At 45.2% G+C, this 23,302-nt stretch overlaps 1 protein-coding gene across 8 annotated transcripts in view; it reads left to right on the top strand.

Moving 5' to 3' along the window:
* MYO10 (myosin X) overlaps positions 1-23,302 on the top strand; it is a 260,576-nt gene that overhangs the window by 221,617 nt on the left and 15,657 nt on the right. For all 8 annotated transcript variants that reach the window (XM_086362496.1, XM_086362497.1, XM_086362494.1 and 5 more), the window contains 10 exons: positions 4,217-4,323; positions 5,187-5,420; positions 6,460-6,505; positions 7,525-8,382; positions 9,290-9,413; positions 13,029-13,272; positions 16,873-16,968; positions 19,987-20,080; positions 21,025-21,080; positions 22,972-23,114. In XM_086362496.1, the coding sequence (XP_086218622.1) occupies positions 4,217-4,323; positions 5,187-5,420; positions 6,460-6,505; positions 7,525-8,382; positions 9,290-9,413; positions 13,029-13,272; positions 16,873-16,968; positions 19,987-20,080; positions 21,025-21,080; positions 22,972-23,114 (2,002 nt within the window). The remainder of the gene's footprint in view (positions 1-4,216; positions 4,324-5,186; positions 5,421-6,459; positions 6,506-7,524; positions 8,383-9,289; positions 9,414-13,028; positions 13,273-16,872; positions 16,969-19,986; positions 20,081-21,024; positions 21,081-22,971; positions 23,115-23,302) is intronic.

Below are 23,302 nucleotides of genomic sequence, written 5' to 3'. Positions count from 1 at the left end.
GTTTGCTTATTTGCTGGGAGATGTCATCGCATTATTATTGTTCAGTTGCTCAGTCATGTCCGACTGCGACCCCATGGACTGCAGCACTCCAGGCTTCCCTGACCTGCGCTGTCTCCCAGAGTTTGCTCAGACTCATGTCCATTGAGTTGACGATGCCATCCAACCATGTCATCCCCTGCCCTCAGTCTTTCCCAGCATCAGAGTTTTTTCCAATACAATTAATAAATTATAGTGTGATCTCTTTAAGGAATGAGGACACAGCTCCAGGAGAGAGCTCACTGTGAATTGAAATGATCAGAAAAGTATTCAAGAAAAGGAAGTCTTTAAAGAGGAGTTAAATTTTAACTGGTGACACATTGGCAGTAGAATGGAAGCTTATCATTTCATGTAAATATTAGGAAGTAAATGTAAACATGGAGAGCATTTGAATTGTATCCGCTAAATAGCTTTGACCTTGACCAACTTTTGACTTAATTATATGCTAGCAGTGTTTCTGTCTGTGCTACTGCCAGAGGTCTTTGCATTTAAACCCGTAAACCACTAAGGAGCATCCAGATCTTCTGGATAAGAAGTTTCTGTCGACACTTACACGGTAGAGGGAACTGTGGGCAGCGCTGTAGTCAGAAAACCAAACATGGCACCAGGACTGAATTCACAGGCTTAAAAAACACATCTAGTTGTTGAAAGGCAAGGATTTAAATCTGCTGGGGAAGCACCCCTAAAGAAGATGGGAGGCTGGCTGAGCCCCCGGAGCAGCCCGATCAGGAGATGGGATGTGTGTCCCCCCTGAGAAGCTGAGTTTAGGGAGGCAGAGGTGGACAGCTGCTCCCCTCTTTTTTTTTTTTTGCCTGGCTTAGGCTTTTCCCTCTGCCCTGTGACTCTAGCACGTTTCACTTTTCCGGTCACCTGGACTACACTGCCAGACCTTACTTCTTCCGTGGCAATAAAGTCTGCAAGCGGTGTTCTAAAAAGACCTGTTTACTATAATAATCCATAGGCTCTTAAGCTATCTAAAGAAAGGATTTTTTTTTTAAAAAAGAGCCACAGGAAAATATTCATATTGGGTAGTGAGTCAAGGTTGGCCGAGCAGCCCCCTGAGTGGGTGTTGACCTTTCCTAGGCTGTTTGATGATTCCCGACAAGGACCTCCACTCACAGCAGCTGGATCCTGCTAACTTTATCTTGGCTGTGTCCTGGGAACATGGTGACGTGGCAAAAGGCACCCTGGGCTGGAAGAACTGGATCAATTCCCACTTGTCACTGCGTAAATTCAGGGTAGATGTTCTTAATGAAGCCAAGTCAGGTCTCTAAAGCATTTTGCTCCATTTTCCATTATGGAAAGAGGATCTAGATAAAGATGTGGATGTAAGTCTAATGGGCAGAGCAGAGAGCTCTCTTTGATGGACATGAAACTAAAACAGGTATTTCTCTGATTCTGATCCAATCAAGAGAGTCCTTAGACTTCTGATACAGTGATAGACTTCCCTTCATATTGTTGTTCAGTCACTAAGTCATGTCCAACTCTCCTAACCCCATGGACTGCCACATGCCAGACCTCCCTGTTCCTCACTGTCTCCCAGAGTTTGCCCAAGTTCACGTCCATGGTCAGTGATGCTACCGTTTCATCCTCTGCTGCCTTCTTCTCCTCCTGCCTTCAGTCTTTCCCAGCATCAGGGTCTTTTACAATGAATTGGCTATTCACATTAGATGGCCAAAGTATTGGAGCTTCAGCTTCAGAATCAGTCCTTCCAATGAGTGTTCAGGATTGATTCCCTTTAGGATTGACTGCTTTGCTCTCCTTGAGTCCAAGGGACTCTCGGGAGTCTTCTCTGGCACCACAGTTCGAAAGCATCAGTGGTGATCAGCCTTCTTTATGGTCCAACTGTCACATTCCTGGGGTTCCTTGATAGCTCAGTTGGTAAAGAATCCACCTGCAATGCAGGAGACCCTAGTTTGATTCCTGGATCAGGAAGATCCTCTGGAAATGGGATAGGCTACTCACTCCAGTATTCTGGCCTAGAGAATTCCATGGACTGTGTAGTCCGGGGGGTTGCAAACAGTCAGACACGACTGAGTGACTTTCCCTTTCTTTCTTTCTCACATCCCTGCTTGACTACTGGAAGCACCAGAGCTTTGACTATATGGACCTTTGTCAACAAGGTGATGTCTTTGCTTTTTAATACGCTGTCTAGGTTTGTCATAGTTTTCCTTCTAACGAGCAAGCATCTTTTTCCTTCATAAAGCTTCCTGTTTGTTCATGTGATAAATATATGGCTGTTTGGAATGAACACTTCTGTTTTATTATGTCACCACCACCGTCATCACTCTTCGTCAAGATTTAACTTTAGTAATTCCATGGGGGGTCCAGCAGTTATAGCTTCACGTCCACTGTAAGGGGTGCAGGTTTGATGCCTGGTCAGGGAACTAAGATCTGGAATGCCATACCACACAGCTCCGTCAAAAGAAAAAAAAGTAAATGGCGAATGTTAAAAAAAAAAAAAAAGACTTTATTACTTTTTCTTTTAAATAGTAAGCAGAAGCATTTGAGTAAGCTCCTTAATGTAGAAGAATCATCTCAAAGAGAAGTTTAAATATTTCTTTGAAGTCCAGGCTTGGTGAAAACTGCTGCTGACCTATTGTTTTGGTAGAGATTCATATTTCTGGAAACCTTTTATCATTATCGAACAAACATAGTTTATGCTTGTAGCTTCTGCTTCTTACTTTTTTTTTTTTTTTTTACTAACCTTGCAGTCTCTTTATGCATCAGTGGATCATATTACTTGCAATTGTAGGAAGAGCATTGTATGCAAAGGTTTTTTGGGAGAGGTATTGTGGGAGAGTTTTACAAATGCTCAGAAATCCACAGCAGGAGTAGGTAAGGTTTCTGTGAGTCACATGGTGGTAGAATTCTTTATTTGCTTTTTTGTTCAAATGTCTTGGAAGAAACAGAGCAGAAAGTCTGGAAGAATGTGCCATCAGGGGACATGATGCATCGTTGTAGGCCAGAATGAGTCACAGGAGCATAAGTCAAGAAATCATGAATGAGGGAGTGTGTCATTTAACCCCCGACCAGTATTTGGGATTAGTTTTTTTAGGTAATAATTCAAAACTTGTTAGGTGTGCATCACATTGGAAACTACAAAATTAAAAGCTCCTGTGATTGAAAAGTGAAAGTGTTAGTCGCTCAGTTGTATCCAACTCTATGTGACCCCATGGACTTTAGCCTGCCAGGCTCCTTTGTCCATGGTATTCTCCAGGCAAGAATACTGGAGTGGGTAGCTGTTCTCTTCTCTGGGAGATCTTACCAGCTTAGGGATGGAACCTGGGTCTTCTCCATTGCCAGTTGATTCTTTACTGTCTGAGCCACCAGGGACGCCCTGCCATGATTGAGGGGAGGGTCTTTTATTTTCATACTTTTTCAAATATTAGGGATTCTGATACAAATGCCAGTTACCAGACACACTTATTTTATGTAAATGACAAGCTTAGTATTGAAATGCCCATAGCCAGAAACAGGCCAACAGATAGCTACCATCTGTTTAGTCCTGATTCTGATTGTCTTGTGGTGGCTGTAACATCAATGATTCAGTGCTCATTTCAAACAGTTTACAGAATTACACTCTTAAATATCAAATTTTTAATTTGCTTTATTTTTGAGGCCAAGAAGCTTGATTGTAATCACTTGACAGCATGAAGAGAGACTTTCCACGTGATGACAAATAATGTTTTGCAAATGTTTTGGTTATTTCCCCCTCCGTTTCTTTCGTTAGGGGGTCTTTTCACGTCTCTTGTTACTTAGTGCAGACTAGTGCTGGTCCCTGACCTGTTTGCCCTGGCCCACGATGAGATAAGTGTTTATAAACTTCAGTGGCAATTTCACAGTCGTCTTATGCCTGTTGAACTAATAATAAACAAAAAAGTAGGACTTCTATGTTAAATATCCTTAGGTTTTTTTTCTTTCTGGTAATATATTTTGACTACATTTTACAAAAGTCTTAGTCTTTGACAGATGGGATATTAAAAAAATCCTTTCCCCACTAGGAATTTGAGATTCCCTCTGCTGGGCAGCATTGCTTTTTGTGTTTGGAGCAAAAATCGGAGAGAGAAAAAAAGCCTTACCCTCACCCCTCCACCCACCCAAAGCAATCTCTGACTCCGAGAGGCCTTCCCTATACTTGCCACTCTGCGGTTGTGACATGTCACTCCCTCCTGGGCAGGTGTTCCTTCGTGAGTCCTTGGAGCAGAAACTGGAGAAGCGACGGGAAGAGGAGGTGACGCGGGCGGCCATGGTGATCCGGGCCCACGTCTTGGGCTACTTGGCGAGGTAAGAAGTATGCAGAGGGGAGGGGGTGTGTCTAGTATGTTTCACGTGATGGTGCTGGCTATTATATGCTTTCATTTAAAATAGACCCAGATGGTTTCTTATCAGGACCAGGCTAAGGAGAGGGCCAGGGCAGTGCTCCCAATTGGTGATGCCAGTTAGCTTGACGTGGGCAGTAAGTGGGAACAGGGGCTCGTGATGTCTCAGAGCAGTAGTGTCTCTGGGGGGCATCGGGCGAGATATTTAAATAGTTTCCCTAGCTCCTTGGGGCCATATACTGAAGCCACAGGCAGTTCGCCAGTTTACCTTGGTATCGACCCACGGGGTCCACAGCGGCCCCCTCTCCCGGGTTTGCCCAATGAGACAGGCACTTTCTCGTGCATCCCTAGACCAGCGGGCTGGTCCACTGGTCATCATCTCATCATCATACATTACATTTTCTCAAACATAAAAGCCATCCTGCGGTGGTGAATCCTTTTCCCTTTTGCTCCTAAGAACAGCAGAAAGTATCACATCCCTTGTGCTCCTAAGAACAGCAGAAAGTATCACATCCCTTGGTTCTGTTTACAGCCTCACTTCCTGCCAGGACTTTGCAAAGTCAGTTATTAGGAGTGATGTGTTTATTTAGCCAATATGATGATAGGCTTCTTGCTTGAGTTCTGTTATTATTCTTTTGTTTTTCTTCTGTTTTGCCCACAAGGGCCTACTCACTGGCTCCCTGTAATGAGTCCCATAATGAGTGGATCAGCCCCAAATGAGATCCTGCTCTCTTGTCGTGTAACATTAACATAAACTCCTGTGAAGAGCTTGTGGCCTCATTCCGTCCTCAGCAATGCTGTTGTGCTGTTTTCGTTCTCATTTTTCAGAAAGCAATACAAGAAGGTCCTTGATTGTGTAGTGATCATACAGAAGAACTACAGGGCCTTCCTCCTGAGGAGGAGATTTTTGCACCTGAAAAAAGCAGCTGTGGTTTTCCAGAAGCAACTCCGAGGTCAGATTGCCAGAAGAGTTTACAGACAACTGCTGGCGGAGAAACGAGCAGAGGAGGAAAAGAGGAAACGGGAAGAGGAAGAAAAGAGGAAACGGGAGGAGGAGGAAAGGTATGGACTTTCCTTATTTGCATGAAACAAGACAGGACACCTTTGGAGTTTTTATGCTCTGGATCCAGCCTTGAGGCCGTAATTCCCAGAGCATGCTGCTGAACCTGCTGTTGGAAACAGTATCTCTTGGTGGGTCAGATAAAATTCCTTGGCACCACTGAAGACCCAGTTTCATGCATATTTTTATTCATGCAAAGAATAGCTGTCTGTGTTGCCCAAGACACCCCGTTCATCCTTCATGCCTTTTAAGTCGTCTTTAGCAAAGCTTTTGTTAAAAAGTTCACTCTTAGCTCCTAGTAATGGTAGATGTCATTCTTGTAGCCGTCAACCTTGAGTTTAGCTTGATTTAAGGGTTTGGGAGGGATTATTAACTTAATTATTGCTGGGTTTTTTTTGTTTTTTTTTAAGATTTATTTACTGCTGAGCTGGGTCTTCATTGCCACCTTCAGGCTTTCTCTAGTTGCAGCGAGCAGGGCTACTCTTCAGTACGTGGGCTTCTGATTTCTCTCATGGTGGGGCGCAGCTCTAGGCTTGCAGGCTTTAGTAGTTATGGCACATGGGCTTAGTTGCTCTGCACCATGTGGAATCTTCCTGGACCAGGGATCGAACCCAAGTCCAGGGTTCAAACCCAAGTCCCCTGCATTGGCAGGCAGATTCTTAACCACTAGACCACCACGGAAGCCCGGTTAGTGCTCGTTTTGAGATGTCTATGTGAATAGGGTTGGCGCAGATGCAACAATGTGGAAAACTGGGAGATGGGATCACAGTAATCTATGTTCCTCTGGAAACCATTTGAATATTTGTTTTATGTGGATTTTTATTGACTTTTCAAGCATGCTACTAAAGCGTGCCCCTCAACTGCTGAGCAAGCATTTGTAGCTTGTGCATCAGCAGAATGCACCAGAAGCTTAGTGTTGTGACTTGTTTTTTAAACAATAATCTTGGGGAAAAAACCTTGGCTTTCTGAAAAGTGGTTCTCAGATTTTTTTTTTCATTGCTTTCATTTATTTTCACTGTCTTTTTTCTTGACTATTTTTAGAGAAAGAGAGAGGGAACGAAGAGAAGCAGAGCTCCGCGCCCAACAGGTGAAAAACGCCACGACCACGTGGTATCTTGTCTGTTACCTTCCCACTACTGACACTTTTGGAAAAGGAAATGGCAACCCACTCCAGTATTCTTACCTGGAGAATCCCATGGGCAGAGGAGCCTGGTGGGCTACAGTCCATGGGGTCACAGAGAGTCAAACTCAACTGAGTGACTAACACTTTCACTAACACTTTGCCCCAGGGATTAGAAACTAAAATAATCATATAGGGAGAAGGATTCAAAACTAAAGACACAGGAAGAAGGATTTTAGAGATGTTTCTGTTGCCATTTCTAACCCATTACAGTTGGGTAAAAATGTGTGAATGTCTAAGATTTTTGTGCCAATCACAAAAGCATGCTGGCTCTAAACCAGCAGCGCCACTGTACTAATTTGCTCAGTCTATGATATATAGTACCACAGCCCGGAGGGAATTAAACAAGAGAAATCGATTGTGTCACAGTTCTGGAGGCTACAAATCCAAGATAAGTTTCTGCAAGGGTGGGTTTCTTCTGAAGCTTCTTTCTGTAGGTTCATGGTGTGTCGTTTACATGGTCTTACACCTGTGTGCATACTTCCCTGGTGTCTGTGTGTGTGTCCCCTCTTAGAAGGACATCAGTTAGATTGGCTTAGAGCCCTACCTCGGGGCCTCACTGTAACTTTATCACTTCCTTAAGGTCCTGTCCCCATATCCAGGCATATTCCAAGGGTCCTGGGGGTTAGACTACAGAGGATGAGATGGTTGGATGGCATCACTGATTCAATGGACATGAGTTTGGGTAAACTCCAGGAGTTGGTGATGGACAGGGAAGCTTGGTGTGCTGCAGTCCATGGGGTCACAAAGAGTTGGACATGACTGAGCCACTGAACTGAACTGGGGGATAGGGCTTCACATGGCAGTTTGGCAGAGGGAGGGGTGCAGATCAGCACACAACGGGCCCCATCGCATCATGCGGGAGGGCCGCTGCCCCCCTTCTCTGCAGGCTCACTTCCTGACCTCTTCCTTCCTCCGGAATCCAGGAGGAAGCAGCCCGGAAGCAGCGGGAACTGGAAGCCTTGCAGCGGGAGAGTCAGAGGGCAGCAGAGCTGAGCCGGGAGCTGGAGAAGCAGAAGGAGAACAAGCAGGTGGAGGAGATCCTGCGGCTGGAGAAAGAAATCGAGGACCTGCAGCGCATGAAGGAGCGGCAGGAGCTGTCCCTGACCGAGGCGTCCCTGCAAAAGCTGCAGCAGCTGCGGGATGAAGAGCTGCGGCGGCTGGAGGACGAGGCCTGCCGCGCCGCGCAGGAGTTTCTGGAGTCGCTCAACTTCGACGAGATCGACGAGTGCGTCCGCAACATTGAGCGCTCCCTGTCGGTGGGGAGCGGGTGCACAGGCGAGCAGGGCGCCGGGGCAGAGAAGCCCAGCTTCAACTTCAGCCAGCCCTACCCAGAGGAGGAGGAGGTGGATGAGGGCTTCGAGGCTGACGACGATGCATTCAAGGACTCGCCCAACCCCAGCGAGCACGGCCACTCAGACCAGCGCACCAGCGGCATCCGGACCAGCGACGAGTCCTCGGAGGAGGACCCCTACATGAACGACACCGTGGTGCCCACCAGCCCCAGCGCTGACAGCACCGTGCTGCTGGCCCCCTCGGAGCACGACTCCTCCGCCGGGGAGCCCACCTACTGCCTGCCCCAGACCCCGGGGGCCCTGCCCGCCCCAGAGGGCGACTACGATTACGATCAAGATGACTACGAGGACGGGGCCATCACCTCCGGCAGCAGCGTGACCTTCTCCAACTCCTGCAGCAGCCAGTGGTCCCCAGACTACCGATGCTCCGTGGGCACCTACAACAGCTCGGGGGCCTACCGGTTCAGCTCGGAGGGCGCTCAGTCCTCGGTGAGTACCCGCCGGCCTGGTGCCACCCACCTCCCCGCCTCTTGCCCCCTGCCCGCCCTCATTGGGCTGGAAGTTGTCTGTCATCCACGCTCCTGTTGCACCCTCCCTGGGATGAAGACATCCCCCCACAGGATGGGCCAAAGGCAGGCTCTTATAGCTGGTCTGAGACCTATCTCTCTTGCCAGAAGCAATCCGGTGAGAAAATGGGCCTGTTGGAGCTTCAACACAAAACCCAGAGAACTGCATTTTGCCCAACGTCTAAGAAAACTGGCATGCTCAGTGGAGAACTTGGCCCGTGTCTGTCCTGGCTTTGCAGGAGGTTGGGAAATAAGGCCCGCTCTAAGCTCTAATGAGGCTCACCAGGGACCTTTCAGAGAATGCTCCAGACAGTAGCTTCAGGCTCACTGCAGGATATTGTGTATTGTTCTCATTGTAAGGGAGGAAACTTTGCAGGCTTCAGCAGGCCCTTTGTAGCTTCTGGATTTATTTGTAGTTTACTTTTTTTTCTCCTTTCTTTTCATTGACCATGTGTTAAATACTCTCTGGATTTTGCTAAGATTTGAAAGATACATTTAGCACAGTAACCTAGAGGGGATTAACTCTTGAGTGGTTTGATTAAAATTACATGTTTAAGCAGTAGTGTTGTACTTAGAATACAGAGTCTTGGGATTAAAGTATGTCTCGTGTGCTACATCTCAAGTCCACCGACCACTCTACACCAGCAGTCAGTATTTTGTAATTCTGAATTCTTTTGATGACCACACCATTTTATTGTCACAAATCGGCCTGTGGCTTCTTCGTCAGTTACTTTTATTTTTTCAGTGTTGATCTGTGCTGGGCATTTCTGGTGATTGTTTTCTGTCCTTGTGGCTCACTGTTGGCTCTCTCTCTCTCTCCCCTGGTTCAGTTTGAAGATAGTGAAGAGGACTTCGATTCTCGGTTTGATACAGACGACGAGCTTTCGTACCGGCGGGACTCTGTGTACAGCTGTGTCACGCTGCCTTACTTCCATAGCTTCCTGTACATGAAAGGTATGACCTGCGTCTGTCCTGGTGCCTGGGTCAGGGGTGAAGCGATGGGAAACTGAGGCTGATGGAAGGGGGACCGGGAAAATCTCCCCACATCCCCCTTCCCTGGTGTTAGGCCCTGTCAGGTGGATGGAGGGGACGCCATGGTGGTGTGGCATTGGTGACCCAATCAGACTGTGCGTTAGGACAAAGGGTCTGCAGCCTCTGTCACTGTTTTCAAGCCATCTCTCTCTGTTGCCTCCATGTTTCGTGTGTGTGTGTGTGAGTCAGTCAGTTGCGTCCGACTCTTTATGACCCTGTGGACTGTAGCCTACCAGGCTCCTTTGTCCATGGAATTCTCCAGGCAAGAATACCGGAGTGGGTTGCCATTTCCCTCCTCCAGGGGATCTTCCCAACCCAGAGACTGAACCCGGGTCTCCTGCATTGCAGGCAGATTCCTTACCATCTGAGCCACCAGGGCAGCCCTTCACATCTCATATCTGTGCTGTCTTCCTCCCTCCCTTTCTCTGTCCCTACATCTTTTCCCCTTTCTCTTTCTTACACGTGTACAGACACACTTGTGTGCTGCCGCTGTGGTTGGTGCAACCCATTACAATAATAAAGCTCCATTTTTGCTTCCCACAGGAGTCTTAGAGACCCTGGAGGGATGTCTTATACACAGAAAAATAAAGATCTGAGAGCGGGCCGCCCCTGGCTTGAACTGCCTATGACACCTACTGTCTGTCCCTTGCTCATGATGAGAATTTTAATTTTATTTTCTCATTGCCTTGGAACTTGGAATATCGAACTGGACCTTAAAATGCTTGGGGACCTTGAAGAACCCTTCTTCTGGAAAAGTACTTAATCAAGACCTTGTCCCTGTGGCTTATTCGTGTTCTCGACCTTGACTTCCAAATCAGTGAAGAGGGGTCGGGAGAAACCATAATCATCACCAGTTTTATGTAGGTCATCAAAAGAGGGGATTGTCTGGCTTCTCGCTAGGCCCTGGACTGGATGAAGGGAGAGGCCAAGTCTTGTGGGTCGAGTGGAGACAACAAGACCCACCCTCCCCAGATGGTTTGAGTTCTTGGTGTTTTCTCTGACCCTTTGTTTCTGTGCTTGCCTTTGCTTCTCTTTTCTGTTGGTATATTTTTCTTTTCTCATACCTCTTTTGTTCTCCTTAATACTTTTTCTGTGTGTTTATTTTTTTTTTCCTTTTAACTTGGTTTCTTTTTTGCTACTTCACTTTCCTTCTTTGACATCTGTGTAGCTGCTAACGTCAGTCACTTACTTTTAAAATTTCTGCTGTTCGCAGCCTCAAAGGGCCCATGGAAACCTCTCCAGGTTTGTTTTAGGGGAGATCTTCCTATTGGTGAAAGGTACTTTTTGATGGAAATTCTTGTAGTTGCATTGGGATGAAAAAGATTGAGGAATTCTAACCAAATAATCGGTTGAGGGAAAAAAATGTCATCACAAAGCAGAGTCTAATAATGTAATGAGTATCTAATCATAGCATTTTAAGATTTTCTCGTGCATTTCCCAGAATAAAGATAAGCTTTTTATTATTCTTATATTTTCCTCACCCCCAATTTATCTAGTTCTCTAAATTAGCTTAAAAATTCCCTGTAAATCACTCTTAATTGTAATATATGGCATTCATTTATTATATAATCATCTTGATTAAAACAAAGAAGATTATGAAAAAGTAAATATACATTCAGAGCACTCAGATCCCAACATTAAATTGTTAAAAGCTCAAGAAGGTAAGCAAGTGAACTTTTGGCAAACTCATCTCTTAATAAAACAAATTATTGTGTAACTGCATCACCATTTAATCTCCGATATATTGTTGTTTGATGTTTAGTAAGGCCTTAAGTTGTGACCAAAAGTTTCAAAGAAACGAGTGATAAGGCAAATCTGACCATCAGATTATATTTTGTGAGTGTAAATGAGTTTGCACCAGCCTAATAACCTCCTGAAGGTGTTTACAGTCGGGAAACTAAGAACACTGGTCAGATTCTCTAGATGAAATATGAAGGGGGCCCCCGGAATGGGGGAGGGAGGGCTGGGCGTGAGTCCCATCAATAACGGAAGCACAACGGAGTGACTGGTAGTGATGACTGTTGTAATCTGTGTGTTTAAAACAACTGTGAATAACCCTTATCGTTCAAAGACGATAAGATAATCGGATAACTTTGTACTACAGTTTCCTCTTGGCTTATTTTGAGAAACTTAGATTAAAGCCACAAATCAAGGAAAAGAAGTTTTCTCCTGCTAGTCCCCGGCAAGTTTGTTGTTTGTTAGGAAACAGCTCTGGTGCTTGGCGTGATCACAAAGGCTTCTCAGCTAAGTAAGCAGGACATTCTGTAGATACGAGACAGGACTGTCGTCTGTACGAGTTAGCGAAACGTGTGCTCTGCAGGGCACACACGAGCCAGTGTTACCTGTGCTTCTCTTGTTCCACTGTGAGATTGAGATCTGCAATCACTGAGCAACCATTGAAAAAATTAATCTGAGAATGTCTGTTTTAAGTATATTTCTAATCTGTAAAAGGAAAGCATTTCCTCTATATTCGTTTTCAGTATCCACGTTTAGATACTCTTTATTTGTGTTACTGGTGGATCAAAGAGATAACTAATTTATTGAAGTAGATGCGGTATTCTTCAGTGGATTTGTTAAAACAGATTCGTGACTTGTGGTGGCAAAATGTCACTCTTGAGTGTCTTGGGAATCTAAGAATAATCAAATTATCCTGCTGGAAGACTATTAGAAATATTTTTTATGTTGTAAAAGATAATATCTGTAAATCCTGGTCTAGTTTCCTTCAACCACATTTATTTTCATGAAAGAAATTACAGCTAAATTCTGGTGTTCACGGTGCTGTCACAGTTTGGAGTCTTTGTTTCATAGTCTAAATTTTATACCTTGACATGTAAACCATTTTCAGATAATGATGCTTTTCTCTGAAGATGTTTATTGAAAAAAGGGACATGTTATTTTCCTATGTAAGTTAGAGTTTATTGCTGAACTCCTGAATCTTATAGATGTTGTTCCTCACATTGACTAGACTAAGAAGGAAAGTGTTAACTTGGACACAGTTTAAACTAATTTCCCCTCCCTGGGGTGTCTGGACAGAAACACGATCCATCAGCATGGAAATGGTTCTCCCCAACCCTCTACCCCAACCCCCATGGTCCTGCCTCACTCCGGGTTAGAATATCAGTCCCTTTGTAGTCTTGGTGTTAAGCTCCTCACCAAGATTTCTAAGCTAAGTGAGTAGGAACTTCTTTGGAAATAAGGAAAGATTGTATTTCTTTTTTTGGCTGCATCTAATGGTGTGCCAGATCTTAGTTCCCTGACCAGGTACTGAACTTGTGTCCCCCTGCAATAACCCATGGACCACCCAGGAAGTCCCAGGAAGGCTTCTGATATAATTCAAGCAAGCCAGTGTGGTCCCTCCCCTGTTCCCCCTGAACATGACCCTGCAGTGCTATGATCCATCGTTGGGGGCATGTCTGAAGGGAGGACATTTGGTGCAAAGTTAAGGATGGGCTGAACCTTAAGACCTACTGATCTTAACATCCAACTTGATGGACTTTCCTCAAACCCCTCCCTTCCCCCCGAACCCTGGGGAGACAGGTGGCCTCATGAACTCCTGGAAGCGCCGCTGGTGCGTGCTCAAGGACGAGACGTTCCTGTGGTTCCGCTCCAAGCAGGAGGCCCTCAAGCAAGGCTGGCTGCACAAGAAGGGTGGCGGCTCCTCCACCCTATCCAGGAGAAACTGGAAGAAGCGCTGGTTCGTCCTCCGCCAGGCCAAGCTGATGTACTTCGAGAACGACAGTGAGGAGAAGCTCAAGGGCACCGTGGAGGTCCGGGCGGCCAAGTACGTTGATGGACCCTGGCAGGGGCTTGGGGCTGCTTCATCAAGTTGGTCCCTGACTCCAGGCTGTCTGGGACATGTTCTCTGAGGCAGTAGGTTGTAGGAGGTGATCGAGAGTCCTCACCATTCCTTTCAGTGCGTTGAATTATTAGGAAATCAGAGAAATAAGACCATCTGGGAAAATTCACTTGAGTTTTCAAACATTCATCTCTGGGTTATAAGATGCTCACTGAACATAGAACTAACCTGTTGGAAATGTGATTGGCTGTACACACAACTCATGGTGGGGATATTGATCCATTGGTTGAGCATCTCGTCATCCTTCTATGGATCAGCCTATCACTTTTATTTCTTCCCACACCCAACGGTAGCCAACAGATGGCTATCCTGGGAGCGGACAGTCCATCTGGAGGGGAGTGAAATGAATCATTTGTGTCCCACCTTTGCTGGGTTTCCTGGGCTCTTCATGCCAACAATGAGAGCAACAGAGCTGGGGTTTGAATCCAACACCCTCCTTTTTCTGCCACCTTTTTTTTTTTGGTCACACCACTCAGCTTGTGGAATCTTTATTCCCCAATCAGAGATTGAACCCCAGCCCATGGCAATGAAAGCAGCAAGTCCTAACCACTGGACCACCAGGGAATTCCCTTCTTCTGGGTTCTTTTGAATCAAAGCATTTAACTGTTGAGGGCCTGTTGTATTTGTTAAAAATTAAGGTTTTCAGAAAATACTGAGAATTGAGGGGTAGCTGGTTTTCTTGGATAACTAAATACTGAGCATAAAATTTGGGGATGGCATGTAGCTACTCCCCACTCAAACTGAGCAATCATGTATGTTTAGAAAATGGGTAAAAATAAGCTTTGAGAGACTGAATTAACCCCTGAATTCATGAGACCTAAAAACGACATCCCGTTTCTACTCAACCAGCATCAGGAACTTTAGAAAATGGTTCATTGAAAAGTGGAGAGTTTAATCAGTTATGTATTTAATTTTAAGGATAAATACTGAAATGCAAATAGCAGAGTATTGGAACTTTCCAGGCTGCCGCTTTGGGGTTCCTTAGGAGGATCCCATGTTCCATAGTCAGATGGGTTCGTGGACATTTGAATCTGAGTCCTGCAGGTGTTTGCAGCATGGCCCAGCTCTGAGCCTCCTGCAGTCTTCCCCCTGCCGTATATACCACGATGGTCCTCTCTTCACCCCATGGGCGGGGGGAGTCACAGATGCCAGGAGGCTGAGAGAGACAATTATGGTCGTGAATTTCACCAGTGTAAATTTGATGGATGTTCCTTTTGCTGCTCACTGTATAGCAAATGAATGCTTAATAGAGCCCTGTTCTCCAGGTGTTCTGTAGAAATTACAGAGGTAAGAAGTGTTAGTTTCAGCTGTTGGTCGTGTTCTGTAGAGAGAAGGCAATGAGTTGTTAAGGTTTCACCATCATAAGGTTTTCTTCATTTTTTATTTTATTATATAAAAAATATATAGTTTGTATTATAGAAAATTTCAGTCATACGCAAGCATAGGTTGGAGACTAGAATGAAATTCATGTGCTCATTACTCAACGTTCAGTGGTTTCCCACTCCCAGCCAGTGGTGTTTCATTTGTGATCCCACCCTGCTCTCCCCCCTGCAAATTACATTTTCTGTTGTGGTTGACTGAGCTACGTGACTCATAGTACCTTAGTTCCCCAACCAGGGTTTGAACCCACACCCATGGCAGTGAAAACACCCAGTCCTAATCACTGGACTGCCAGGGAATTCCCCAAACTACATTTTTAAAGCAAGCCCTAACCATATAATTTCATTTGTGAATATTTGGTATTCACTTAAAGATTAAGACGTTCAAAAATATCACAATATTATTATCACATTTAAAAAGGAACACGAACCCCTTCTGTCATCCAAATTCTAGTCATTATTCAGATTTCCCCAGTTATCTTATAAATGGAGGTGATAGTGTTATTGGTTCGGATTGGTTTCTTTCTTCAAATCAGAATCCAAATGAGGGTCATAGTTTTTGATCAGCTGACAGATCTCTCAAATTGCTTTCAATGTATATACCATCCGCTTCATCTTTTCTTTCACTCCCCATCTGTTATTGGAGATGCTGCCTCATTTATCCGGTAGTTGACACGCTGTGTTTATTGAGACCCTGACAGTATCATCATCTCCAGGGAAGCTTTTTATAAATGCAAGTCACTGGGTTCTACCCTGAAAAACTCCACCTGGGTTTTCTGAATGTTCCCCCGGATTCTGGTGGACCTGCTGTGGCTCAGAACCATGGCACCCACTCATTTTATACACAAGGTAACTGTGTTCCCAGGAATCTAAGGGGCTGGTCTGGGATGATGTGGTCTGGTTAGATTTCCCCTGAAAATTGTCACCCTGCTCCAGAGGCTGCAGTATCAGACACCTGGCTGATCGCTCCCCCATGAGGGTCACTCTCTCTTCCACTCCTGAGAAGGCACCACAGACTCCTGTGTGAATTCTGATCTTGGTTTTTCAAAATATTTTATCTTAGTTGTTGTTCTTCAGTTGCCAAGTTGTGTCCAACTCTTTGCGACCCCAGGGACTGCAGCACTCCAGGCTTCCCTGTCCTTCACCATCTCCCAGAGTTTGCTCAAACTCATGCCCATTGAGTCGGTGATGCCATCCAACCATCTCATTCTCTGTCGCTCCCTTCTCCTCCTGCCTTCAATCTTTCCCAGCATCACGGTCTTTTCCAGTGAGTGGGCTGTTCGCATCAGGTAGCCAAAGGATTGGAGCTTCAGCTTGAGCATCAGTCCTTCCAATAAGTATTCAGGGTTGATTTCCTTTAAGAAATCTCATCTCAGTGATTCCAGCTAAAAGGTCATACAGTATTTATTTTTTCTAAGCGGACTGCTGAATGTTCTAGTTGTAAAATAAGTGTTTTACTGGAAACAGCTGTGCTACTTCAGCTGTCAAAGCAAGCTGTCTGTATCCCCAACACCCTTCTTCATCAAGGAGATCGCCCCCTCTGGTCCCATCCCAACAGCTGCTTGTTTTACCCTGCTATTCGTAGCCTGGTCCACTGAGTTTGAACCTCTAGAGTTGTTTAAGATTGTTAGGATCAGATTCAGGTGGAATTGAGATCTAGAGACACTCAAGTCCTGCTCTTCACCCCGAAGCCCCTGGTAGAAATAGTGTGCCCTTATCAGAGGAAGTCAGAGGTGTCAGCAGCGGCCTTAAACCTTGTTGGAATGCTGTGATGAATGAAAGCGCTCTCGCAGATTGGCTTCAATGTGGGAGTCCTTCATAGAGCAGTGGGGGAGCCAAGGGAAGGTATAGGCAGACTGGGGCATCTGAACTGGATGGGCCTTGGATGGGCCGGGGGAGAAGAGAGGCCCCTCCCCCAACCCCATTCCCGCCTCTCCACACCACCCTCCCAGCACAGCCCCCCCGCCCCATTTTTGAGCAAGAAGGAATCTCCCACCCCCAGAGGCCCCTTCATCATTTCTCAAAGTGAAAAGGCTGAAGGACTGGTGTCTGATTTTTCAGTTACTGTGAAATTTCTCTTCTTGCCCCTCCTTAAGCATTCATTCTCTGTTCCCGATCTGCGTTGGGTGCTTGTGTTCCCCTGCAGGGAGATCATAGATAACACCAGCAAAGAGAACGGGATTGACATCATCATGGCCGACAGGACCTTCCATCTGATTGCAGAATCCCCGGAAGACGCCAGGTGAGGTGCTGTGCTGTCCACTTGGTCGTAACTACATCCTCGTTCCTCTGCCGGCCTGGAGGTCACATGGGTCACTGTGGCGCTGACCAGCCCTGAAAAGCTCTTAGCTGATTTTTCTAGTTGGGTATTTCTGTTAGGATGGTTGAAGGACTGAGTTGGAAGAGCTGAATGTATTGCACACTTGTCTCCTGGGGACTCTCTATGTCTGTTACAGTAACAAAGCACGTGGATTTCCAGCTTCACTTGCCATGGGACAGACCCTTTGTTGGGTGCACTCAGGCTTTTACTGTCACCAGTGGCATATGGAAACTGCACTCCTACACACAGCTGAAAGCCACCCTGTGGAAGCTTCTGAGCTTTGGAAGGGAGCAGCTTCTGTTTGCTTAAGGGTTGAAAAAGCAGGAACATTCACCACTGGCCGTTTAAACAAATGCCAGGATTGTGGCTTTTGGGAGGGTGCTTAAGGCTGTGACAGTGAAGAATTCTGTGGCTGGAGAGTTAGTTAACACTTAGCGGGAACTTACTACATTTCAAGCAGTGTTCAAAATGCTTCACGTGTACTAACTCATTTAATTCTCACAACAACCCAGTAGGGTAGCAGGAGTTACTGTTACCCGATTTTACAGAGTAGGAGACTGAGGTACAGAGAAAAGCTAGAATAATCTGTAAAGTAAGGCAAGCTCAGTTCTAGTGAACAGAGGCAGAAAGCCTCTGTTAGAAGCTGAGACTTCTGACTGAGCTCAGAAGACAGTGGTGTCTCTTATTGGCTGTGGCAGGTTGTCTGACTTTCCTGGACCTCAGTGTCCATTGTTATGCCAATGGGCACCAATCAAGGACTGGGGTCTGCCCCTCCGTATGGTGCATGGCAGGATCACTCAGGATGCCCCTCAGTGTGATGCATGGCAGGATCACTCAGGATGCCCCTCCGTATGATGCATGGCAGGATCACTCAGGAGAGCCTGTGTCTTATCTGTCCCTGCTGCTTTCTGGGTGTGTCGGGTCAGGTTGGAGCTGCCTGTCATCCAGCGCCAACAAAAGGAGCTCGTCTGAGCTCAAAATGCTCATCTGAGCAATGCCACAAAATACCTTCTAATTTATGAGGGTGACATCCTTTGGCCTGTGTTCTTCACTTTTCAGAACTTCCCTGGTGGCTCAGATGGTTAAGAATCTGCCTGCAATGCAGGAGAATCCAGATCAGTCCCTGGATTGGGAAGATCCCTTGGAGGAGGGAATGGCAACCCATTCCAGTATTCTTGCCTGGAGAATTCACTGTTCAGCTCAGAAATCACTAGAATCTTCCAGAGAGTTCTCGGGGCCTTTATGACCCCTTGCCCTTTGGATGTTTCTATGTTGATACAACACCATGGCAGCAGCATTAAGGGCAAAGAAAATAATTTCTTCCCATGGGAACGAACTAAAACCCCCGCTCAGATCCATAAATCATGACACACGCTGGAAAAACAAGCAGACCTGGAATTACAGCCCCATCATTCTGTCTGGGACTCCTGGAGACCAAGTGTGGTTTTCTGCGGTCCGGGGAATGCCCACGGCTTTGCGACTGAATTATAGACCTAGCGCTTGGCAGCAGCCCTGTCTGTTTTCTTCCATAATGAACCTGCTAAATTTAACATTTGGAATATTGTAGCCAAGGAATTTTTGCCCTGACCAGTGGAGCACATTTTTACAAATTCTTTTTCAGATTCTGAGTTGTACTTGATTTAGGAGAAGAGATTTTTTAGATTTGAGGGGGTCACCTGTACAGATGGAAGCCACAGCAGATTGTGTGTGTGTGTGTATCTGTCTGTCTATCTGATCCCATGTGACCTACATTTTAAATGTATATGTTGCTCAGTGTTTGACTTGGGATGTTTTTGAGCTTTATAAAGCAATAACTGAAGTCTTGCCTTTGGATTAACTAGAGTTGATGAACAAATTCATATTAAAATGTTTCCATTGGTCTCCCTAAGAGTCTGTCTGTGTTGAGTATTTTCAAGCTCTTCATTACATGTTTCTGCTTTAGGAATCACAGAAAATTTTAGTGCTTTGCTATAAATAATTTACATGACTTACCTTTAAATATAGATATTAATTTTTTTACTTAAACATGCCATTGGATACCAAGTACTTTCTCAGCTTTAGTTACAGGAGTGTGTATATGTGTCTGCTCAGCCCCCTGCAGGAGAAGAATGTCCTGGAATCTCACATTCGGTACCTCTCACTTGTAGTTGCTTAGTAAATAACAGATGGATGGATTGACAGACCAACAGACAACTGGACATGTGTAGTCATTTTTCTCAAGCGTGTATTGTGTTTCTAGTTACAACATAACTTTTGTTCTGCTTGACTTTTCTGGAATTGACCTGTTTTCCTTCATTATCTGAATCTGATAAGGCTGGAAGTACCAAAAACCTTTTGAAATGAAGGCAGAAGTATTCTCTAGTCAAAATAATTTTCTGCTTCAGGCATTTGTTTTCTGTTTCCAACTCTCCTGTGGTTTTATGCACCTAGGTAGAAATCCATCAGGGGTTTGGAAACCTCATCCTGGAATTGAGTAGACACCCAAGATGATGCTCTTATACTATAGGTCTTCTTATCTCAGAATACACTTTTTAAAGCTGAGAAGGCACTTGCATGTTCCGTAGGTTATAAGTAATATCTTCAGTAAAGACTCTTGACCTCAGGGTTTTGGATAGAACTGAGGGTCTTATTTCTTGCTGCCAATTTCTCTAGAAACTCATTGTCATCACCATTAAATGTCCATGTGAATGTAGGGCCAGAGAAAAGGGTTTTCCCACTGATTGGAAGTCGCATCAGATGGTACTTCAAGGTACCTCGGCTGCTTTTACTACCCTTGCTCCTTTGGTAGTAGTATAACTACATTTACCCGTGAGGAACAGGCAAGTTAAGAAAGTTGCTCAGAGCAGATGTCATTTTTTCAGGGGAGGTGGAACAGGGTGTCCCTGTTTTGTAAGTGCAGAGATTGGCCATCCCTTGACCCTCGCTGTCTCCTTCCCACAGCCAGTGGTTCAGTGTGCTGAGTCAGGTCCACGCATCCACAGACCAGGAGATTCGGGAGATGCATGATGAGCAGGCAAACCCACAAAACGCTGTGGTATGTAAGCTGCGGTGGAGTGGAGGGGGCAATCCCAAGAGGGGCAAGGGGACCAGGAACTTGCGGGCAGTTTTTTTTTTTTTTTAAGTAAGTAATAGTATAATAATTGGGCTTTCCAGGTGGCTCAGTTGGTAAAGAATCTACCTGCGATGCAGGAGATGCAGGTTTGATCCCTGTATTGGGAAGATCCCCTGGAGGAGGGCATGGCTACCCACTCCAGTAGTCTTACCTGGAGAATCCCCATGGACAGTGAATCCATGTCCTGCATCATGGAAGGCTATCGTCCATGGGGTCCCAAAGAGTAGACATGACTAGAGCAACTAAGCACACACACACTATAATAATGAAAGAGAGAAACAGGAATATCTTGGTAAAAATCATTCAGAAACACAAGAAATTATAGAAGATTCTGAGTGGTAATAGATTACAGATTGCCCATCTGGAACAAAAAGCATTCCAGTTTTTATGAAATCATTTAAGCTTATTATATTTTCTTCAAAAGATTTACTGAATTACAAATAGTATTCATTCTATTGTTATTCTATCCCAGACATGTATAAACAGAGCCACAAAACCATATTTTAGAAGTAGTTTCCTTTTCATATAAATATAAAATTCAAGATAGATCATAATATAAATCAGAAAATTGGTACGATTGAAAGAAGTTCATAAACACTCTTTACTGAAAGTATTTTAGGAACAAGACAGAAAGATTCGCTTATAGTTTATTTGATGAGTAGACTGTAGATTCTGCCCTGTCTCAAGGCTGTCTGTACTGAATGAAGGGGAATGTTTCTTTAGATAACTATTACTTCACAGTTAACACAAAAAGAAGGAGCCTTTTTTGTTTGCCTGCTTGGAGAGGCATCATCTAGGGGTGTTATCATGATGTGTGCTGTACTCCAATGGTTCTCTGAGTTTCTCTGATTTTCGCTCCTTTCCAGGGCACTTTGGATGTGGGGCTGATCGATTCTGTGTGCGCCTCGGACAGCCCAGATAGGTAAGCTCAGGTGTGATGGTTAACAAAAGTACCTGCTCATTACCTGCAGGCACCCACAGGCCTCTATGCTCAGGCTTTGTGTTCCCACCTGGTCTGCTCCAGCAATCACAGTCTTCCTCTCTGGGTGTCTTTGGTGTGTGGGGGATCAGAGGTGAGGGAGACCATGGAAACCTAATTTAGACAGTCATAGAGACAAACGGGCTTCCCAGGTGGCCCCGTGGTAAAGAGTCTCCCTGCAGTGCAGGAGATGTGGGTTCAGTCCCTGGGTCGGGAACATCCCCTGGAGAAGGGAATGGCAACCCACTCTAGTATTCTTGCCTGGGAAATCCCATGGACAGAAGAGCCTGTGGTCCTTGGGGTCACAAAAGAGTCGGATACAACTAGGCGATTAAACAATAACAACAAGAAAACTGGGAGAAACTTGGGATTCATTTAATAAGAAAATGCTTGTGTCCCAACACAGGAGTGGGTGAACTTCCCCCTTCTATATTTTAATAATGAACTAGAAAAGGATTTTGATGGAAGTTTATATGTAGAGTATTAATAAATTAAACCACAGTCATTTATTTCCCTTGCCATGCCTTCCTTACCCGTGCCCTTAAATATAGCATATTTTCAGTTTTGCTTTTTTTGTTTTTGAAGGCAGATCATCTTTGGCAGTGGTCTCAGGGGTCTTTGTACCCAGTGACCATCATCTTTACCGTCTTTATTTTGCTTCCCCACTTAAGAATTCTGAGTATGAGTGGAAATTGACTTCTGCCTTCAATAACATTGCTTTAGAGAGAATAGAAATGAATTCAAATTGACAACAAAAATCATGTCTCCTGGGCCAAATGAGAGTTCTGAGGTGTCCGTCACTCAGCGTTCACGAAGGCTTTTCTGAACTGTATTCTTTGTTTCTACTAGTCACCCCGCACCTCCCCGTACCTGGCTCGGGAACGTGAACACGTGCACGTCACGTCAGTCATCGAAGCCCAGGTCCTGATTCTGACGGTCACGTTCCTGCCTGCATCTCTCTTCTCCTAAAGCCCTTCCTCTGGCACGTTGGGCATGTGATGATCCACGGGAGAAATTTCCATCCCTACCTTGCTTTTCCCTTTTCCCCAAGTGCTCACCTTTCTCCTTTCCCGACTCTAGAAAAATCTTGTTTTTTAAGGACCATCTGTCTGTCCATACTATAGTCCTGTTCCTCTTTCTTTTCCTTGAATTTTTGCAGCACTTAGCTTCAGCAAACATTTGAAAAGTTCCAAAATATTGTTCATAGTCCCTAGCTCCAGTAATTAAGAATTAATAGAAGCAAGGTCCTATGAGAGATTCAGGGCATTGCCAGACAAAAAGATGCAGGAGAAAGTAAATTTCCATTATTAATTTATCTCTGCCTGGAAAAGGCCCCCTTGTCCCCTCACACTGAGGTCATGGATCCAGGTGGCGCTCTGTTCCAGGCATAGTCAAGTGTATAAGATGTTCCACTTAAAGCTGTTTACTGATCTTCTGTTACTGGTGTATGACATTTCATTACCGACCCACAGAAATATTATCCAAGGCAGGAAGAAATTTACTTTGGAGAGGCATCCAAAAAAAATCTTTCCCCCACGGTCACCTTGGTTAGCCTGCCCGGAACCGAATTTCGTCTGGAAAGTTTTGCGAGAAGAAATGTTTTTCCTTCCAGGACCTTTCAGAATGTGTTGCTCCAAGTGTAAAGGTTAATGAGGCATGAAACAAATCCTGCAGAAATGAGTGAGGTTTGCCTCAGCAGAAAATACAAATAGCACTGCCATTTTTCTCCCCATGATCCGTAAGCCAGGAAAAAGACGTTCAGTCTCGGTTCACACGGAGGTGACGGTTTCAGTGGAGCTAAGCGGTTTTGCTTCCTTCTCTCCCCGCCGCTCAGACCTAACTCGTTCGTGATCATCACGGCCAACCGGGTGCTTCACTGCAACGCCGACACGCCGGAGGAAATGCACCACTGGATAACGCTGCTGCAGAGATCCAAGGGCGATACCAGAGTGGAGGGCCAGGAGTTCATAGTGAGAGGTGATGCCCTGGGGCCTTCTGACTGATTCATAGTGAGAGGTGATGCCCTGGGGCCTTCTGACTGGTGGAGCCCTGTTTTCATCTACAGGAGTATCTGCTGCATTTCCGTTTTAAGCCTCTTTTCTGAATAATTTTGCCTTTTTTTTTTTAATTGAAGTATAATTGCTTTGTCCAAGTTCATGGACATG

This window comes from Bos grunniens, chromosome 20, assembly GCF_055505025.1.
Source record: "Bos grunniens cultivar Pamir isolate PY7600 chromosome 20, Bosgru_T2T1.0, whole genome shotgun sequence".
Classification (NCBI taxonomy): domain Eukaryota; kingdom Metazoa; phylum Chordata; class Mammalia; order Artiodactyla; family Bovidae; genus Bos; species Bos grunniens.
Note: the sequence above shows the minus strand (reverse complement) of the source record. Positions and strands in the feature narration are given on the sequence as shown.